This window comes from Telmatherina bonti (genome assembly GCF_933228915.1).
Source record: "Telmatherina bonti genome assembly, chromosome: 14".
NCBI classification, from domain to species: Eukaryota; Metazoa; Chordata; class Actinopteri; order Atheriniformes; family Telmatherinidae; genus Telmatherina; species Telmatherina bonti.
The window spans coordinates 6,573,421-6,595,942 of record NC_136612.1 but is presented as its reverse complement, the minus strand read 5'-3'; the positions used below and the strand labels follow the sequence as shown (position 1 = coordinate 6,595,942).

General features: G+C 44.2%; 1 protein-coding gene across 1 annotated transcript in view; it reads right to left on the bottom strand.

The window, feature by feature from the left end:
• Window positions 1–22,522, bottom strand: part of LOC306765243 (syntaxin-binding protein 4) — a gene marked incomplete at both ends in the record, with an annotated part of 222,431 nt that overhangs the window by 41,616 nt on the left and 158,293 nt on the right. Inside the window, 5 exons of the mRNA XM_079252645.1 lie at window positions 608–731; window positions 1,526–1,605; window positions 2,691–2,765; window positions 2,851–2,920; window positions 19,297–19,392. Of these exons, the coding sequence (XP_079108771.1) occupies window positions 608–731; window positions 1,526–1,605; window positions 2,691–2,765; window positions 2,851–2,920; window positions 19,297–19,392 (445 nt within the window). The remainder of the gene's footprint in view (window positions 1–607; window positions 732–1,525; window positions 1,606–2,690; window positions 2,766–2,850; window positions 2,921–19,296; window positions 19,393–22,522) is intronic.

Genomic DNA, 22,522 nt, shown 5'->3' with positions numbered 1-22,522 from the left:
TATGGTGGTTAGCACGGTGGCGTGGTGGTTAGCATGGTGGCGTGGTGGTTAGCATGGTGGCGTGGTGGTTAGCATGGTGGCGTGGTGGTTAGCGCGGTGGCATGGTGGTTAGCACGGTGGCGTGGTGGTTAGCATGGTGGCGTGGTGGTTAGCATGGTGGCGTGGTGGTTAGCGCGGTGGCATGGTGGTTAGCACGGTGGCGTGGTGGTTAGCATGGTGGCGTGGTGGTTAGCATGGTGGCGTGGTGGTTAGCGCGGTGGCATGGTGGTTAGCACGGTGGCGTGGTGGTTAGCATGGTGGCGTGGTGGTTAGCGTGGTGGTTAGCATGGTGGCGTGGTGGTTAGCGCGGTGGCATGGTGGTTAGCACAGTGGCGTGGTGGTTAGCGCGGTGGTGTGGTGGTTAGCATGGTGGCGTGGTGGTAAGCTAACCACCACACCACCGCGCTAACCACCACGCCACCGTGCAGCTTTTACCAGACATTAACAGCTGGAACGAAGCAGAGGGAACTTTAAATTCTTGGTGTGAGTGTGAAGAGCAGACTGCCTAAAGAAACCCAGACAGGAATCTGCAGCAGCCTGGCTGAAGTTGGAGTGACCGAAGTCTTACCTGAGGGAGCGCATCATGGGCCCGCCATTGTTGTACATGTTCTGGGAGCTGGCGGGGCTCAGCAACAGCGGACTCTGGGATCGGGATGAGGAGCCGGATGATGTGCTATCCAGGTAGCGGCCTCCTTCAGGGGAAAAACGCGTTATTTTTTCTGCCTGCGATGTGTTGCTGAAAGACCACCGCAGACATATTTGTGCATGAATGATTGATGGCACGAGCTTAAAACATGTCATTTCTAACATGCTTAACACGAGTTCCCGTCAGCGAGCGGATGAATACATCAGCTCTGTCCAGGGTTTCCTAAGCCTGAGCGACTCTAAGCGCAGAATAATACCTAATATGCTGACCGACCGACTGCAGAGCCACCAAAAATACCCCCGGGACTTTTTTTAATCCTCTGCTCTGAGCAGACATCTGCTTCTTCCCTGTTCTCCAAATCCAAGGTAAATCTGTGCTAGATTGTACAATACAAGCTGCATTTCAGCTGAAAACAGGATCTAAAAGCAAAGAATGGTTCTGGTGTCAACACATGCACCATGCTGCTGAATTTAGAGTTTAAATCTTCAAATCAACGCTGATATCAAAATATACAAACACCGTCGCAACCAAAACCCTCCGATCTCACGGTGGTACCTGCCATCAACAATCATGACGATGATGAAGGCAACTGAGCATGCAAGAGCACTAAAGTATTTAATGTCTGTTTTCACTAATCAGCAGCAGCTGACTGCTTTCATCCAGCAGATGTTTGCCTTCGTGTGACGGACAACTGCATTCGTCCAAAGTCATTTTTCAAAGCCGACTTCCTCCATCCAGCCCGAAGGCCGGATGCTCCATTAAACAGAGGAGGAAGACTGCAGGATGAGGAAGCTCTTTGTCTGTTCTGTTTTGATGCGTGCTATGCAGGGAGGAGTGTACCTTGCTGGATGGGAGAGTTGCGCGTTGATCCTGTGCTGCCGTTGGATCCATATTTTTCTAGCAGCTCAGCAAATTCTTTCCTATGCAAAAGAAAAGAGGAAAATATGATGATGTGTTGGCGGAGATGACTGAGAAAAGCTCAGCTCGGCCACGGTGGGAAGTTACAGCAACTTTTAAATCGGGGTTGGTAATTTGTGACTCATATCTTATATTTGATGTTATTTTCTGGCTCATTCTTAGTGTCATTAGATCCACAATGAACTAGTATGGTGTAACGTCTCCAATGTCTCCCCCATGGATGGACATGTGGTCATTTCTAAACTGATCGTGATACAAAATCATGGATGGAAAATATGGAAAGAAGACGAGCTCAGACTGATCCATCATGAGCAAGTTTAGGGTTAGGGTCTTCCTCCCTCTGTATGCTGTAACTCTACCAGTTAACGTCTCTGTAACTACCACTGCCTTTAACCTGGTGGACCCATCAATCTTCCCTCCGTATGCTTTAACTCTACCGGTTAACGTCTCTGTAACTACCTTTGGCTTCATTGGCAAGTCATGCATGTTTGCTAAACGCTGAGGTCTAAATCCTGCCTGTGTCATTCTGTCTTAATCGAGGATGTGTGAGGAGAATAATTTAGGAAATATCAGGGACAACGTGGTCCTGTGCAACAGTCTGCTTTTCTAAATATGTAAATCTCCCTTCCACCTTTGTGGAGGATAATATTGCATGCAGTGGATTTGAAGGAAAGATGATGCCTGTGCTGCTGACAGCTGGTACTGACCTTGTTTTTACCCAAACTGGTCACAGTCAGATTAAAGAGCTGGTCCAACGGTAATGCTACCATCCTCCACTGTGACTAAAGCTACACGGCTGCTGTGCAGGCTGAGCTGACAGCAGGAACATGACGATTCATCATATCTTTTAGTTTGTTGGTTCTTTTTTTCAAGTTATGTTAAATAAATTAAAGCTTGAATAAATTCAACTGGAACTAAGATATCTGTGAGGAATTTCATTCATTCTTGTTGGGGAGAAATTCTACTAAAAACTGTGCATAATTTATTGCTAACAGATTATTTACATGTTTAAAACCCCTGAATACCTTCACTAAAAAGACCAATTTCAGATGGATTTAGAGCTTTATTTCACTCATACTCTTCTTACTTTGCCTCCTCGTCTCTGGCGATCAGAAGGCGCATGTGATTGGTTGCTGAGGCAGCTCGTAAGATATCCACAGCTCTGAAACAACCAGACATGAAGAGATGCTGTTATACAATCAGAGAATCCAAGCACACACGAGAGTAGCCAGCATTAACCAGATTACCTTTCACTGGTGACTCCAACCAGACTGTCCCCGTTGACCTCCAGGATCTGGTCTCCTGGCATCAGGTTTCCTGCAAGTGATTAACACGTCAGATTACAGCGTGGCCAAATAAAAAACGTACCAGTTACAAAAAAAAAAAAAAAAGAAAAAAAAAAGACAGATGTGAATAAGACGTCCTGGTCAGACATTCATGTTCTTTATATGAGACTCAAGGACCAGCAGCACTTCTCTGCAGGGTTGCACTTACTGCAAAGAGTCCATAGATGTAACGTAGTCCAACTTCCATTATCCTGACAAACAATGGATTTCTATTGTAATTTCATTCATTTTATATTCAATTGAAAATTCCATTAATAAAATACTGATTTATGTGGATCGATGTATCCTGTTCACAGCTATCAGATGGAGATTTTATCTATTCTATTCTATTCTACAGTCATTTAGCAGACGCTTTTATCCAAAGCGACTTACTGACTGACTGAGAACAACACAAGCACAAAAAAAAGACATCTGTTGTAGTAGTAGTAGTAGTAGTAGTCGTAGTAGTAGTTGTAGTAGCAGTTGTAGCAGTAGTAGTTGTAGTAATAGTCGTAGTAGTAGTTGTAGCAGTAGTAGTTGTAGTAGCTGTTGTAGTTGTAGTAGATGTATTCTGTCAACTATGAGCAAGATATCCATATTTATTTACAGTACTCATGATTAACCAGTTACAAAGAAACTAAACACTAACTGTTTACTGTCAACTGTAAACCGGGACATGGTTCATGCTCTGAACTCGCATTCATACTGGGGTGTAGCCGAAACCTCGGACAAACTGTGTACCAGCCAACAGAAAAGCTAAAGAGGTGAGATTTGATGCTAACGGAGGAAAAACAACAACAAGAAACACATTGAGACAAGGACAGCAAACACCAAAAAGAATGAAACCAGATTAAAATTTGGTCCAGTTCAAGCTCTGCGGGTGAAGCTAGCATAGAGTCTACATGTCTAAAAACAGTTCTTTAAGAATGGATTTTCTTCTTTTTGGCAGACTCGGCAGGTCTGAGGCATAATTCTGCTATTGACCTTTCAATTTTCTTCTTAAACAACGGGGTCTTCTGCCTTGCAAGCATTCAGTGTTAGCTAACACCATGCTAATACGATGTTGCTAAAGTTGTTAGCATGATTATTACCAGCACAGTGTTAGATAACACTGTAGTTAACAGAGTGGTGTTAGCAAACACATTAATAGCCAATACTGCATAACAGCGCTAGCTGATAGAGTCAATGATAGTACGTTTCACATGTCTCATAATAGCAAGTACCAAAGAGTAACATCATCGTCAAATTGCTCGGTGTTCTTGTTGAACCATCTTTAAAGAAAACAGAAGATGACTTCAAAATTGGTAATTTGTGTTTATTATTGTGCCAAATAAAACTAGAAAATCACAAAATCGTTGCACCATTAGAAAACCAGCCAATTTATAGGCCAATGGTTATTAAACCATTCACATTTCATGAAAAAAAAACAACAACAACAACACAATATCAGTGTAATTATCAATAAAAACAACTCTATGCAACTTACTCTATTTACACATATTGACTTTACAGACAAACCAGAATAAAATTTATTAAAGACTACAATGAACCAGAGGTGGTAGTAGCCATCTGAAATCCTGGGGTCCTCTGTAAGTTATAAGTTCTGTTTGGAAAAAACAAGGTCACTTAGCTTACATCGAAGCAACATCTTAGCTAACATCTTAGCAACATGGTCTTAACTAGTATCTAAACAACATGGTAGTAGCTCACATGTCAGGATCTCAGCTAGCAGAACTTGGAGCTAGTTAACATCTTAGCAACATGGTATTATCATGCATTCCACTTGTCCTCAGAACTAGGAATTCCAAGAAATTTTTGCTGGAAATGACAATGCGATAATGGCAATTCTAAGCAGGTACCTCATAGTTTCAGAGGACCCCGAGTTTATGGATTCAAAGATGGCTCTTCCCAGTACTGCTTGTAGTCCATTACTGTCTTTATAATATACTTTGTTAAGTTTTAGTGTAAATTGCAGTGAGTGGTTTAATTGATAATTAAGTTGTTGCTTCGGTTTGTTCATGAAGAAAAAAGTTCCTTCAATACGTTTGGTTTATTAATCATAGCACATAAATTGGCTGGTTTTGGCATGGTGCACATTTTAATATTGGGCTTATGATTTTCTTCTTTTGTAGGGCATTTGTGGATGCTCACATTTGGGCTATTTTGTAAGTGTCCATTTTTTTCCAAGTTGGCACAACTGGAGCGGCAACTACCTGATAATGACGTCATCTGTTCTCCACCAGTCAGAGTTCTGAGACAAATGAAGTGCGCTATTAGCTAGCTCTGACGTTTGAAATACCCATCTCTAGTTCCTTCACTGTAAAACAATCCTGAATACATCCAGAAGATGGAACAAGTGGAATTATGTGATAAACACAAGGAACTTTTCAGTTTTGCTGCTTGATTCCTAACACATGCAAAGTTATTTTGGAGTCAAATAATTGAAGGGCTAATCTGAAGAAGAAAAGTGAGTTTTTCCGAACCAGAGATCATGACCATCTTGTGTTGGCTGATAGTGCATTTAAGTTAAATAAACATGGATCGAGTTATTGCACATGTATTTTTATGCATGTAGGAAAGATTTTCACATTTGGAGGTACTCTTTCCAAATCTCCATGGTCCAGACAGAATTAATAAGGAATCCCGAAATAGACTAACAGCTCTATTATTAAGTACTACGACTACTATTGTTGCACAAAGTTAAAACTCAGAAGCCCATTAGATGTAGAACAGACATAAATTATAGAAATGAAATTTTGGAGTCCCACTTATTTTCAGAACTCCAATTTAGAAATTATATGAGCTCGTCCAACATCAGTAAAAGAAGTGTATTAATCAGTAATTGACAGCAACACATAACCAAAATTTGCATTTCGAAAAAGGTTGCAAATTAGTTTATTGGACATATGAACTCATGAAACGCAACCAATCCTCTTCATCAGCTCCTGTTTTACTTCCTGTTTATGCTGTTAACCAGCCAATCACAAGGAAGTATGTAGTCATATAGACATGGTGAAGACCATAGACATCATATATACATAGATGCCGCATAATATCACGCTGCCTATATGAGCTGACGTTTCATCGCACCACCATTTTGGATAGGTCTCCATGCGCTTCCAATGCATTTATTTGTAAGGTGAAGGCCCAACTGCAATAACACCAATTTTTACCAGATTTTTCTCAGTTTGGTTTGTTACAAAGGGCAGAGATATTGTTGTGATACAGGTCACTGCGAAACAAAGATTACGTGCTAAAATATTTTTTATAATGCTATTGGACAAAGACATGAGGCAGCTACAATATAAATAAATGTATAAATTAATTTGATACTAACATGTTTGATTGTTTATTGATGCATTAGGATTTGTCTATCTTTTTTTATTTGGTCAAATAACAAATTATTGTGAAATGTAATTCCAGAGAATATGCTTTCAATATTTCAGCAGTTGTTGCAACCACGAGACGAGGATTCTCATCGGGATGTGGTGGAACTAGAAACTCTCATCATGATTTGGTGGAACTAGAAACTCTCATCATGATGAGGTGGAACGGGAGATTCTCATCATGTAGAGGTGGAACGGGAGATTCTCATCATGTAGAGGTGGAACGGGAGATTCTCATCATGTAGAGGTGGAACGGGAGATTCTCATCATGGAGAGGTGGAACAGGAGATTCTCATCATGTAGAGGTGGAACGGGAGATTCTCATCATGTAGAGGTGGAACAGGAGATTCTCATCATGTAGAGGTGGAACGGGAGATTCTCATCATGTAGAGGTGGAACGGGAGATTCTCATTATGTAGAGGTGGAACAGGAGATTCTCCTCATGATGAGGTGGAACAGGAGATTCTCATCATGTAGAGGTGGAACGGGAGATTCTGATCATGTAGAGGTGGAACGGGAGATTCTCATCATGATGAAGTGGAACATGAGATTCTCATCATGTAGAGGTGGAACGGGAGATTCTCATCATGTAGAGGTGGAACGGGAGATTCTCATCATGATGAGGTGGAACAGGAGATTCTCATCATGTAGAGGTGGAATGGGAGATTCTCATCATGATGAGGTGGAATGGGAGATTCTCATCATGTAGAGGTGGAACGGGAGATTCTCATCATGATGAGGTGGAACAGGAGATTCTCATCATGTAGAGGTGGAACGGGAGATTCTCATCATGTAGAGGTGGAACAGGAGATTCTCATCATGTAGAGGTGGAACGGGAGATTCTCATCATGTAGAGGTGGAACGGGAGATTCTCATCATGTAGAGGTGGAACGGGAGATTCTCATCATGATGAAGTGGAACAGGAGATTCTCATCATGTAGAGGTGGAACGGGATATTCTCATCATGATGAAGTGGAACAGGAGATTCTCATCATGTAGAGGTGGAACGGGAGATTCTCATCATGATGTGGTGGAACGGGAGATTCTCATCATGTAGAGGTGGAACAGGAGATTCTCATCATGTAGAGGTGGAACGGGAGATTCTCATCAGGTAGAGGTGGAACGGGAGATTCTCATCATGATGAAGTGGAACATGAGATTCTCATCATGTAGAGGTGGAACAGGAGATTCTCATCATGTAGAGGTGGAACGGGAGATTCTCATCATGATGTGGTGGAACGGGAGATTCTCATCATGTAGAGGTGGGACAGTAGATTCTCATCATGATGTGGTGGAACGGGAGATTCTCATCATGTAGAGGTGGAACGGGACATTCTCATCATGATGAAGTGGAACATGACATTCTCATCATGTAGAGGTGGAACAGGAGATTCTCATCATGTAGAGGTGGAACGGGAGATTCTCATCATGTAGAGGTGGAACGGGAGATTCTCATCATGATGTGGTGGAACGGGAGATTCTCATCATGTAGAGGTGGAACGGGAGATTCTCATCATGTAGAGGTGGAACGGGAGATTCTCATCATGATGAAGTGGAACATGAGATTCTCATCATGTAGAGGTGGAACGGGAGATTCTCATCATGTAGAGGTGGAACGGGAGATTCTCATCATGTAGAGGTGGAACGGGAGATTCTCATCATGTAGAGGTGGAACGGGAGATTCTCATCATGTAGAGGTGGAACGGGAGATTCTCATCATGATGAAGTGGAACATGAGATTCTCATCATGTAGAGGTGGAACAGGAGATTCTCATCATGTAGAGGTGGAACGGGAGATTCTCATCATGTAGAGGTGGAACGGGAGATTCTCATCATGTAGAGGTGGAACGGGAGATTCTCATCATGTAGAGGTGGAACGGGAGATTCTCATCATGTAGAGGCGGAACGGGAGATTCTCATCATGATGTGGTGGAACATGAGATTCTCATCATGATGTGGTGGAACGGGAGATTCTCATCATGATGAAGTGGAACATGAGATTCTCATCATGATGTGGTGGAACGGGAGATTCTCATCATGATGAAGTGGAACAGGAGATTCTCATCATGTAGAGGTGGAACGGGAGATTCTCATCATGATGAAGTGGAACAGGAGATTCTCATCATGTAGAGGTGGAACGGGAGATTCTCATCATGATGTGGTGGAACGGGAGATTCTCATCATGTAGAGGTGGAACAGGAGATTCTCATCATGTAGAGGTGGAACAGGAGATTCTCATCATGTAGAGGTGGAACAGGAGATTCTCATCATGTAGAGGTGGAACGGGAGATTCTCATCATGATGTGGTGGAACGGGACATTCTCATCATGATGAAGTGGAACATGACATTCTCATCATGTAGAGGTGGAACAGGAGATTCTCATCATGTAGAGGTGGAACGGGAGATTCTCATCATGTAGAGGTGGAACGGGAGATTCTCATCATGATGTGGTGGAACGGGAGATTCTCATCATGTAGAGGTGGGACAGTAGATTCTCATAATGGTGTTGTGGAACAGGAGATTCTCATCATGTAGAGATGGAACGGAAGATTCTCATCATGATGAGGTGGAACGGGAGATTCTCATCATGTAGAGGTGGAACGGGAGATTCTCATCATGTAGAGGTGGAACGGGAGATTCTCATGGTGATGAGGTTGAACGGGAGATTCTCATCATGATGAGGTGGAACAGGATATTCTCATCATGTAGAGGTGGAACGGGAGATTCTCATCATGATGAGGTGGAACGGGAGATTCTCATCATGTAGAGGTGGAACGGGAGATTCTCATCATGATGAAGTGGAACATGAGATTCTCATCATGTAGAGGTGGAACGGGAGATTCTCATCATGATGAGGTGGAACAGGAGATTCTCATCATGTAGAGGTGGAACGGGAGATTCTCATCATGATGTGGTGGAACGGGAGATTCTCATCATGTAGAGGTGGAACGGGAGATTCTCATCATGTAGAGGTGGAACAGGAGATTCTCATCATGATGAAGTGGAACAGGAGATTCTCATCATGTAGAGGTGGAACGGGAGATTCTCATCATGATGAAGTGGAACAGGAGATTCTAATCATGTAGAGGTGGAACGGGAGATTCTCATCATGTAGAGGTGGAACGGGAGATTCTCATCATGTAGAGGTGGAACGGGAGATTCTCATCATGATGAAGTGGAACATGAGATTCTCATCATGTAGAGGTGGAACGGGAGATTCTCATCATGTAGAGGTGGAACGGGAGATTCTCATCATGATGTGGTGGAACGGGACATTCTCATCATGATGAAGTGGAACATGACATTCTCATCATGTAGAGGTGGAACAGGAGATTCTCATCATGTAGAAGTGGAACGGGAGATTCTCATCATGATGAAGTGGAACGGGAGATTCTCATCATGTAGAGGTGGAACGGGAGATTCTCATCATGATGAAGTGGAACAGGAGATTCTCATCATGTAGAGGTGGAACGGGAGATTCTCATCATGATGTGGTGGAACGGGAGATTCTCATCATGTAGAGGTGGAACAGGAGATTCTCATCATGTAGAGGTGGAACGGGAGATTCTCATCATGTAGAGGTGGAACAGGAGATTCTCATCATGTAGAAGTGGAACGGGAGATTCTCATCATGATGAAGTGGAACGGGAGATTCTCATCATGTAGAGGTGGAACGGGAGATTCTCATCATGATGAAGTGGAACAGGAGATTCTCATCATGTAGAGGTGGAACGGGAGATTCTCATCATGATGTGGTGGAACGGGAGATTCTCATCATGTAGAGGTGGAACAGGAGATTCTCATCATGTAGAGGTGGAACGGGAGATTCTCATCATGTAGAGGTGGAACAGGAGATTCTCATCATGTAGAGGTGGAACGGGAGATTCTCATCATGTAGAGGTGGAACGGGAGATTCTCATCATGTAGAGGTGGGACAGTAGATTCTCATAATGATGTTGTGGAACAGGAGATTCTCATCATGTAGAGGTGGAACAGGAGATTCTCATCATGTCGAGGTGGAACGGGAGATTCTCATCATGTCGAGGTGGAACGGGAGATTCTCATCATGTCGAGGTGGAACGGGAGATTCTCATCATGTAGAGTTGGAACGGGAGATTCTCATCATGTAGAGGTGGGACAGTAGATTCTCATCATGATGAGGTGGAACGGGAGATTCTCATCATGTAGAGGTGGGACAGTAGATTCTCATAATGATGTTGTGGAACAGGAGATTCTTATTATGTAGAGGTGGAACGGGAGATTCTCATCATGTAGAGGTGGGACAGTAGATTCTCATAATGATGTTGTGGAACAGGAGATTCTCATCATGTCGAGGTGGAACGGGAGATTCTCATCATGTAGAGGTGGGACAGTAGATTCTCATCATGTAGAGGTGGAACGGGAGATTCTCATCATGTCGAGGTGGAACGGGAGATTCTCATCATGTCGAGGTGGAACGGGAGATTCTCATCATGTAGAGGTGGGACAGTAGATTCTCATAATGATGTTGTGGAACAGGAGATTCTCATCATGTAGAGGTGGAACGGAAGATTCTCATCATGATGAGGTGGAACAGGAGATTCTCATCATGTAGAGGTGGGACAGTAGATTCTCATCATGATGAGGTGGAACAGGAGATTCTCATCATGTAGAGGTGGAACGGGAGATTCTCATCATGATGTGGTGGAACGGGAGATTCTCATCATGTAGAGGTGGGACAGTAGATTCTCATCATGATGAGGTGGAAGGGGAGATTCTCATCATGTAGAGGTGGGACAGTAGATTCTCATAATGATGTTGTGGAACGGGAGATTCTCATCATGATGAAGTGGAACAGGAGATTCTCATCATGTAGAGGTGGAACGGGAGATTCTCATCATGATGAAGTGGAACAGGAGATTCTCATCATGTAGAGGTGGAACGGGAGATTCTCATCATGATGTGGTGGAACGGGAGATTCTCATCATGTAGAGGTGGAACAGGAGATTCTCATCATGTAGAGGTGGAACGGGAGATTCTCATCATGTAGAGGTGGAACGGGAGATTCTCATCATGTAGAGGTGGAACGGGAGATTCTCATCATGTAGAGGTGGAACGGGAGATTCTCATCATGTAGAGGCGGAACGGGAGATTCTCATCATGATGTGGTGGAACATGAGATTCTCATCATGATGTGGTGGAACGGGAGATTCTCATCATGATGAAGTGGAACATGAGATTCTCATCATGATGTGGTGGAACGGGAGATTCTCATCATGATGAAGTGGAACAGGAGATTCTCATCATGTAGAGGTGGAACGGGAGATTCTCATCATGATGAAGTGGAACAGGAGATTCTCATCATGTAGAGGTGGAACGGGAGATTCTCATCATGATGTGGTGGAACGGGAGATTCTCATCATGTAGAGGTGGAACAGGAGATTCTCATCATGTAGAGGTGGAACGGGAGATTCTCATCATGTAGAGGTGGAACAGGAGATTCTCATCATGTAGAGGTGGAACGGGAGATTCTCATCATGATGTGGTGGAACGGGACATTCTCATCATGATGAAGTGGAACATGACATTCTCATCATGTAGAGGTGGAACAGGAGATTCTCATCATGTAGAGGTGGAACGGGAGATTCTCATCATGTAGAGGTGGAACGGGAGATTCTCATCATGATGTGGTGGAACGGGAGATTCTCATCATGTAGAGGTGGGACAGTAGATTCTCATAATGGTGTTGTGGAACAGGAGATTCTCATCATGTAGAGGTGGAACGGAAGATTCTCATCATGATGAGGTGGAACGGGAGATTCTCATCATGTAGAGGTGGAACGGGAGATTCTCATCATGTAGAGGTGGAACGGGAGATTCTCATGGTGATGAGGTTGAACGGGAGATTCTCATCATGATGAGGTGGAACAGGATATTCTCATCATGTAGAGGTGGAACGGGAGATTCTCATCATGATGAGGTGGAACGGGAGATTCTCATCATGTAGAGGTGGAACGGGAGATTCTCATCATGATGAAGTGGAACATGAGATTCTCATCATGTAGAGGTGGAACGGGAGATTCTCATCATGATGAGGTGGAACAGGAGATTCTCATCATGTAGAGGTGGAACGGGAGATTCTCATCATGATGTGGTGGAACGGGAGATTCTCATCATGTAGAGGTGGAACGGGAGATTCTCATCATGTAGAGGTGGAACGGGAGATTCTCATCATGTAGAGGTGGAACAGGAGATTCTCATCATGTAGAGGTGGAACGGGAGATTCTCATCATGATGAAGTGGAACAGGAGATTCTAATCATGTAGAGGTGGAACGGGAGATTCTCATCATGTAGAGGTGGAACGGGAGATTCTCATCATGTAGAGGTGGAACGGGAGATTCTCATCATGATGAAGTGGAACATGAGATTCTCATCATGTAGAGGTGGAACGGGAGATTCTCATCATGTAGAGGTGGAACGGGAGATTCTCATCATGATGTGGTGGAACGGGAGATTCTCATCATGATGAAGTGGAACATGACATTCTCATCATGTAGAGGTGGAACAGGAGATTCTCATCATGTAGAAGTGGAACGGGAGATTCTCATCATGATGAAGTGGAACGGGAGATTCTCATCATGTAGAGGTGGAACGGGAGATTCTCATCATGATGTGGTGGAACGGGAGATTCTCATCATGTAGAGGTGGAACAGGAGATTCTCATCATGTAGAGGTGGAACGGGAGATTCTCATCATGTAGAGGTGGAACAGGAGATTCTCATCATGTAGAAGTGGAACGGGAGATTCTCATCATGATGAAGTGGAACGGGAGATTCTCATCATGTAGAGGTGGAACGGGAGATTCTCATCATGATGAAGTGGAACAGGAGATTCTCATCATGTAGAGGTGGAACGGGAGATTCTCATCATGATGTGGTGGAACGGGAGATTCTCATCATGTAGAGGTGGAACAGGAGATTCTCATCATGTAGAGGTGGAACGGGAGATTCTCATCATGTAGAGGTGGAACAGGAGATTCTCATCATGTAGAGGTGGAACGGGAGATTCTCATCATGTAGAGGTGGAACGGGAGATTCTCATCATGTAGAGGTGGGACAGTAGATTCTCATAATGATGTTGTGGAACAGGAGATTCTCATCATGTAGAGGTGGAACAGGAGATTCTCATCATGTCGAGGTGGAACGGGAGATTCTCATCATGTCGAGGTGGAACGGGAGATTCTCATCATGTCGAGGTGGAACGGGAGATTCTCATCATGTAGAGTTGGAACGGGAGATTCTCATCATGTAGAGGTGGGACAGTAGATTCTCATCATGATGAGGTGGAACGGGAGATTCTCATCATGTAGAGGTGGGACAGTAGATTCTCATAATGATGTTGTGGAACAGGAGATTCTTATTATGTAGAGGTGGAACGGGAGATTCTCATCATGTAGAGGTGGGACAGTAGATTCTCATAATGATGTTGTGGAACAGGAGATTCTCATCATGTCGAGGTGGAACGGGAGATTCTCATCATGTAGAGGTGGGACAGTAGATTCTCATCATGTAGAGGTGGAACGGGAGATTCTCATCATGTCGAGGTGGAACGGGAGATTCTCATCATGTCGAGGTGGAACGGGAGATTCTCATCATGTAGAGGTGGGACAGTAGATTCTCATAATGATGTTGTGGAACAGGAGATTCTCATCATGTAGAGGTGGAACGGAAGATTCTCATCATGATGAGGTGGAACAGGAGATTCTCATCATGTAGAGGTGGGACAGTAGATTCTCATCATGATGAGGTGGAACAGGAGATTCTCATCATGTAGAGGTGGAACGGGAGATTCTCATCATGATGTGGTGGAACGGGAGATTCTCATCATGTAGAGGTGGGACAGTAGATTCTCATCATGATGAGGTGGAAGGGGAGATTCTCATCATGTAGAGGTGGGACAGTAGATTCTCATAATGATGTTGTGGAACGGGAGATTCTCATCATGATGAAGTGGAACAGGAGATTCTCATCATGTAGAGGTGGAACGGGAGATTCTCATCATGATGAAGTGGAACAGGAGATTCTCATCATGTAGAGGTGGAACGGGAGATTCTCATCATGATGTGGTGGAACGGGAGATTCTCATCATGTAGAGGTGGAACAGGAGATTCTCATCATGTAGAGGTGGAACAGGAGATTCTCATCATGTAGAGGTGGAACAGGAGATTCTCATCATGTAGAGGTGGAACGGGAGATTCTCATCATGATGTGGTGGAACGGGACATTCTCATCATGATGAAGTGGAACATGACATTCTCATCATGTAGAGGTGGAACAGGAGATTCTCATCATGTAGAGGTGGAACGGGAGATTCTCATCATGTAGAGGTGGAACGGGAGATTCTCATCATGATGTGGTGGAACGGGAGATTCTCATCATGTAGAGGTGGGACAGTAGATTCTCATAATGGTGTTGTGGAACAGGAGATTCTCATCATGTAGAGGTGGAACGGAAGATTCTCATCATGAATAGGTGGAACGGGAGATTCTCATCATGTAGAGGTGGAACGGGAGATTCTCATCATGTAGAGGTGGAACGGGAGATTCTCATGGTGATGAGGTTGAACGGGAGATTCTCATCATGATGAGGTGGAACAGGATATTCTCATCATGTAGAGGTGGAACGGGAGATTCTCATCATGTAGAGGTGGAACGGGAGATTCTCATCATGTAGAGGTGGAACGGGAGATTCTCATCATGATGAAGTGGAACATGAGATTCTCATCATGTAGAGGTGGAACGGGAGATTCTCATCATGATGAGGTGGAACAGGAGATTCTCATCATGTAGAGGTGGAACGGGAGATTCTCATCATGATGTGGTGGAACGGGAGATTCTCATCATGTAGAGGTGGAACGGGAGATTCTCATCATGTAGAGGTGGAACGGGAGATTCTCATCATGTAGAGGTGGAACAGGAGATTCTCATCATGATGAAGTGGAACAGGAGATTCTCATCATGTAGAGGTGGAACGGGAGATTCTCATCATGATGAAGTGGAACAGGAGATTCTAATCATGTAGAGGTGGAACGGGAGATTCTCATCATGTAGAGGTGGAACGGGAGATTCTCATCATGTAGAGGTGGAACGGGAGATTCTCATCATGATGAAGTGGAACATGAGATTCTCATCATGTAGAGGTGGAACGGGAGATTCTCATCATGTAGAGGTGGAACGGGAGATTCTCATCATGATGTGGTGGAACGGGAGATTCTCATCATGATGAAGTGGAACAGGAGATTCTCATCATGTAGAAGTGGAACGGGAGATTCTCATCATGATGAAGTGGAACAGGAGATTCTCATCATGTAGAGGTGGAACGGGAGATTCTCATCATGTAGAGGTGGAACGGGAGATTCTCATCATGTAGAGGTGGAACGGGAGATTCTCATCATGATGAAGTGGAACAGGAGATTCTCATCATGTAGAGGTGGAACGGGAGATTCTCATCATGATGAAGTGGAACGGAAGATTCTCATCATGTAGAGGTGGAACGGGAGATTCTCATCATGATGAAGTGGAACAGGAGATTCTCATCATGTAGAGGTGGAACGGGAGATTCTCATCATGTAGAGGTGGAACGGGAGATTCTCATCATGTAGAGGTGGAACGGGAGATTCTCATCATGTAGAGGTGGAACGGGAGATTCTCATCATGATGTGGTGGAACGGGAGATTCTCATCATGTAGAGGTGGAACAGGAGATTCTCATCATGTAGAGGTGGAACGGGAGATTCTCATCATGTAGAGGTGGAACAGGAGATTCTCATCATGTAGAAGTGGAACAGGAGATTCTCATCATGTAGAAGTGGAACGGGAGATTCTCATCATGATGAAGTGGAACGGGAGATTCTCATCATGTAGAGGTGGAACGGGAGATTCTCATCATGATGAAGTGGAACAGGAGATTCTCATCATGTAGAGGTGGAACGGGAGATTCTCATCATGATGTGGTGGAACGGGAGATTCTCATCATGTAGAGGTGGAACAGGAGATTCTCATCATGTAGAGGTGGAACGGGAGATTCTCATCATGTAGAGGTGGAACAGGAGATTCTCATCATGTAGAGGTGGAACGGGAGATTCTCATCATGTAGAGGTGGAACGGGAGATTCTCATCATGTAGAGGTGGGACAGTAGATTCTCATAATGATGTTGTGGAACAGGAGATTCTCATCATGTAGAGGTGGAACAGGAGATTCTCATCATGTCGAGGTGGAACGGGAGATTCTCATCATGTCGAGGTGGAACGGGAGATTCTCATCATGTCGAGGTGGAACGGGAGATTCTCATCATGTAGAGGTGGGACAGTAGATTCTCATCATGTAGAGTTGGAACGGGAGATTCTCATCATGTAGAGGTGGGACAGTAGATTCTCATCATGTAGAGGTGGAACGGGAGATTCTCATCATGTAGAGGTGGAACAGGAGATTCTCATCATGTAGAGGTGGAACGGGAGATTCTCATCATGTAGAGGTGGAACGGGAGATTCTCATCATGTAGAGGTGGGACAGTAGATTCTCATAATGATGTTGTGGAACAGGAGATTCTCATCATGTAGAGGTGGAACAGGAGATTCTCATCATGTCGAGGTGGAACGGGAGATTCTCATCATGTCGAGGTGGAACGGGAGATTCTCATCATGTCGAGGTGGAACGGGAGATTCTCATCATGTAGAGGTGGGACAGTAGATTCTCATCATGTAGAGTTGGAACGGGAGATTCTCATCATGTAGAGGTGGAACAGGAGATTCTCATCATGTAGAGGTGGAACGGGAGATTCTCATCATGTAGAGTTGGAACGGGAGATTCTCATCATGTAGAGGTGGGACAGTAGATTCTCATAATGATGTTGTGGAACAGGAGATTCTTATTATGTAGAGGTGGAACGGGAGATTCTCATCATGTAGAGGTGGGACAGTAGATTCTCATAATGATGTTGTGGAACAGGAGATTCTCATCATGTCGAGGTGGAACGGGAGATTCTCATCATGTAGAGGTGGGACAGTAGATTCTCATCATGTAGAGGTGGAACGGGAGATTCTCATCATGTCGAGGTGGAACGGGAGATTCTCATCATGTCGAGGTGGAACGGGAGATTCTCATCATGTAGAGGTGGGACAGTAGATTCTCATAATGATGTTGTGGAACAGGAGATTCTCATCATGTAGAGGTGGAACAGGAGATTCTCATCATGTCGAGGTGGAACGGGAGATTCTCATCATGTAGAGGTGGAACGGGAGATTCTCATCATGTCGAGGTGGAACGGGAGATTCTCATCATGTAGAGGTGGAACAGTAGATTCTCATAATGATGTTGTGGAACAGGAGATTCTCATCATGTCGAGGTGGAACGGGAGATTCTCATCATGTAGAGGTGGGACAGTAGATTCTCATCATGTAGAGGTGGAACGGGAGATTCTCATCATGTCGAGGTGGAACGGGAGATTCTCATCATGTCGAGGTGGAACGGGAGATTCTCATCATGTAGAGGTGGGACAGTAGATTCTCATAATGATGTTGTGGAACAGGAGATTCTCATCATGTAGAGGTGGAACGGAAGATTCTCATCATGATGAGGTGGAACAGGAGATTCTCATCATGTAGAGGTGGGACAGTAGATTCTCATCATGATGAGGTGGAACAGGAGATTCTCATCATGTAGAGGTGGAACGGGAGATTCTCATCATGATGTGGTGGAACGGGAGATTCTCATCATGTAGAGGTGGGACAGTAGATTCTCATCATGATGAGGTGGAACGGGAGATTCTCATCATGTAGAGGTGGGACAGTAGATTCTCATAATGATGTTGTGGAACAGGAGATTCTTATTATGTAGAGGTGGAACAGGAGATTCTCATTATGTAGAGGTGGAACTAGAAACTCTTATCATAATGTGGTGGAACAGGAGATTCTCTGAGGATCTGCTACAAGAATTAAAAATGGGGTTTGACCTTTGTACTAGAAGGTGGTTCTGATTTAGAGGATGGTGATGATTCTACATGTAGACATCATCATAACTTCACGTATGAATAGAAGCTCTGAGATCCTCCAGTAGGTTTAAATCAGTGCCTAACATCCATCATTCATGTCAGACAGAAAGTAGGCCATGTTGTGTTGTGGTGTGTTTTATTCATGCCCTGGGATTCACATGAGGATCTCCAAAAATACTTGTTCTGTCCTTCCAGAAGCTTCCAGTCTGGCCGCTGTCCCCTTGCTTTTCTGCTGATGTTCTGGGTTTTTCTGCTGTCCTTTAGAGGTTTTATTTCATGAGAAGCTTATCAGTGACGTTGGCATGGAAAAGGTTGTGCTGAGGTTGTATGTGTGGATAATCAACGTTTGTGTTTATGTTTAATACTCTCTGTGGCATATGGAAGGAGAAAAGTATACCTGCAGGTGTTAGGTGGAGGATCTACTGACAGTCTTAACCTGTGTTAATAACATCTTACTACACAGTAACAAACAAACAAAGGACTGTGCAGAAGGACACTTTTAGATGTGGACTTTATCAACAGCCCTACCTAAATAAACCTTCACCAAACATGAGTTCATGATTTTAGCTGTTTATTGGAATAATCTCATTCCAGAAGGTCAGAGGTCAATCTTTTTCTGACATACAAAGAAGGAAAAAACAACAGGGTGACCCACAGGCAGGTTCAACTGATTCATGCTTTCAGAACCAAACACCAGGAACGGTTAGGAAATTACATGGAATTTCTGGCTCTATACCTGTTTACATGTCTGAACCTGGAGAGGGTTTCTAGGTCCACTCCAGCCTGGTTTTCTGTCGCTTGATGTAAAACTAGCGTGATACATAAAATAAGTGTAAGTTTCCTTTAACAAACCTCTCCTAACAGACTATCTGTCCAGTAAAAATGACCTTTGAGCTCTAATGCTTCCATGTCTGTTACAGAAGCTTTATGCAGGTCAGATCTGTCAGCACTTACCGTCAGTGGAAGCAAGGCCACCAGGTAAAATCCGCTTGACGTAAACTCCAAACTCCTCTCCAGTCAGCTCCTTCACGCCACCAATCACTTTAATTCCTGTTGAAGGAGAAAGAAAACTGGTTTCTTTAAGTTATCTCACCCTTCTACACATCAGGGAGATTTATTTAACTTAACTTCCTCCTGAGAGTCATCCCAGTATGAGACGACATTAACTCAGCTAGAATTGGTACACATAAATGAATAACAAAAAGAGGCAACAGATGGGATGTGAACGTTATGAGTGGATGGTCGGCAGACTTCCTACTGACAGAGGAAGAGTGGAGGAGTCAAATAAAGCAGCTGGAGGGTCAGTATTTGACCTCAGAAAGATTTGAATTACAGGTCGACTTGGACATTTTAACATTCTATTTCCATGAATGCGATTGACAATACGCCTTATTTACTGGAATTGATCCTTTCAGACAATTTTTTTATAAAAAAGTAAATGAATGAATAAGTAGGAGATATTGGACAACACAGAGACATGAAGCATCCAATATGAAGCGTCCTATGTGAAGTCCATTCTTTTCTGATAATGGACACCTCAGAGGCCATTCTCCCGCTTATACCAGGGTCACTTACTAAAGAAATGTTTAATGAATTATCAATCTGTTAATGTTGGTTTTTACTGTTAAAATATTAAGATTTTAGTAAGAAGCTGAGTGAACTATTTAATATCTTTTAATTTGACATGTTGCCATAGTAAACAGCTCTGGTAACAGAACCTGCAGCTCAGTTAGCTGTTATATCAGGCTTCATCAGTGGAGGGAAGTGAGAGGATGCTTAACGTTATGTTACCATATACAAAACCAGTAAGTCTATCCTAAACCGTTTTTATAAATATTATCCAACATTCACTTTGTATCAAGCAAGTCAGAAAGTCAGGTGATTTACGATCAAACGCAACGTTGCCGTTGATGGTGAAATTTGATGGAGATATCGACATATGCATCCTAGTGGCATTTGAAGGATGGAGATTTAAGGCTCGTGGACTTGGACCACTGCTCGTTGGGACGTTGCAGGACGACAAAATGTTTCTCCATTCTCGTCCTTCCCGGACTGGCGGAGCCCAATAAGCCTGCAGGCTGCTTTCACAGCAATGCCCCATGCCATGATTACCAACTAGTGTTTGAGCCAGCGCAATAATTCAGATCAATCAGCCTATTTGACCGCAACTTTTTATAGGTGTCCTACAACACTTTCGACTGGAGACCCTGCAGCCAATCAGATTAAGTATAAATAAAGTGATTACCTACTGGTTAAGACGGATTAACAATGATCTTTTTTCCACATTCATTTCCACAGCAGAATAAAAATACTGCTATTTAAATGACAGAGCCGCTAACGCGGCTCTGTCATTTAAATAGTCATTAATTAAGATTTAAGTTAAAGGGTTAAAGGACATTTGATGAAACCCCACAGTGACATAATACCATGATTCTAGTCTGCTTGGTTAATTCTGCTTTTATACTGGAAATGATTCATCTCCACCCAAACCTCATGTCCCAAAGCTCTACCTGACGTTCTAACAGATGTTCTACCAGACATTTTTACCAATTTCCCCCCCAAAATTCCACCAGAAGTTCTACTAGATCCGAGGTTTCCAAAATCAGCCCTCAAGGGCCGCTGTCCTGCAGGTTCTCCATGTATCCCCAATTCAACACATTGGGCTAACATTAAATGGATCCAACAGCCTATGGAGTTCTGCACAATGACTAATTCCTTTGACCCAGGTGTGTTGGAGCAGGGATGCATGGAAAACCTGCAGGATAGTGGCCCTGGAGGACCAGAGCCGGACACCCCTGTACTAAATGTTCTACCTGGATTTGCGTGACTTAATCCTGTCTTCAAGTACTAGTAGAAGTTCAGATCACCCCAAGGAAACACCTCAAGGATTACAGAGGGAATAATGTTAAGAATAGGAATAGGAAAAAGAGGAAGAAATAGGACTGAAAAACAAGCTAATAAAAACTAAATTATACCTTTGAAAATAAAATAAAAAGCTCAGGACTGTTAATAAAGTTTTTCTTGACTGGAAGCCCTTCATTCCAGCAGTGAATCCCCCCCGACTATAACTCTGACTCTTCTGACTCTGCTGACTCCTCTGACTCCTCCGTTGACTCCTCTGACTCTGTTGACTCTGACTCCTCTGACTCCTCCGTTGACTCCTCTGACTCTGTTGACTCTGACTCCTCTGATGACTCCTCTGACTCTGTTGACTCTGACTCCTCAGCTGACTCCTCTGACTCTGTTGACTCTGACTCCTCTGACTCCTCCGTTGACTCCTCTGACTCTGTTGACTCTGACTCCTCAGCTGACTCCTCTGACTCCTCCGTTGACTCCTCTGACTCTGTTGACTCTGACTCCTCAGCTGACTCCTCTGACTCTGTTGACTCTGACTCCTCTGACTCCTCCGTTGACTCCTCTGACTCTGTTGACTCTGACTCCTCAGCTGACTCCTCTGACTCCTCCGTTGACTCCTCTGACTCTGTTGACTCTGACTCCTCCGTTGACTCCTCTGACTCTGACTCCTCAGCTGACTCCTCTGACTCTGACTCCTCCGTTGACTCCTCTGACTCTGACTCCTCAGCTGACTCCTCAGCTGACTCCTCTGACTCTGTTGACTCTGTTGACTCTGACTCCTCCGTTGACTCCTCTGACTCTGACTCCTCAGCTGACTCCTCTGACTCCTCCGTTGACTCCTCTGACTCTGTTGACTCTGACTCCTCCGTTGACTCCTCTGACTCTGACTCCTCAGCTGACTCCTCTGACTCCTCCGTTGACTCCTCTGACTCTGTTGACTCTGACTCCTCAGCTGACTCCTCTGACTCTGTTGACTCTGACTCCTCAGCTGACTCCTCTGACTCTGTTGACTCTGACTCCTCCGTTGACTCCTCTGACTCTGACTCCTCAGCTGACTCCTCTGACTCCTCCGTTGACTCCTCTGACTCCTCCGTTGACTCCTCTGACTCCTCTGTTGACTCCTCTGACTCTGTTGACTCTGACTCCTCAGCTGACTCCTCTGACTCTGTTGACTCTGACTCCTCCGTTGACTCCTCTGACTCTGACTCCTCAGCTGACTCCTCTGACTCCTCCGTTGACTCCTCTGACTCTGTTGACTCTGACTCCTCAGCTGACTCCTCTGACTCTGTTGACTCTGACTCCTCTGACTCCTCCGTTGACTCCT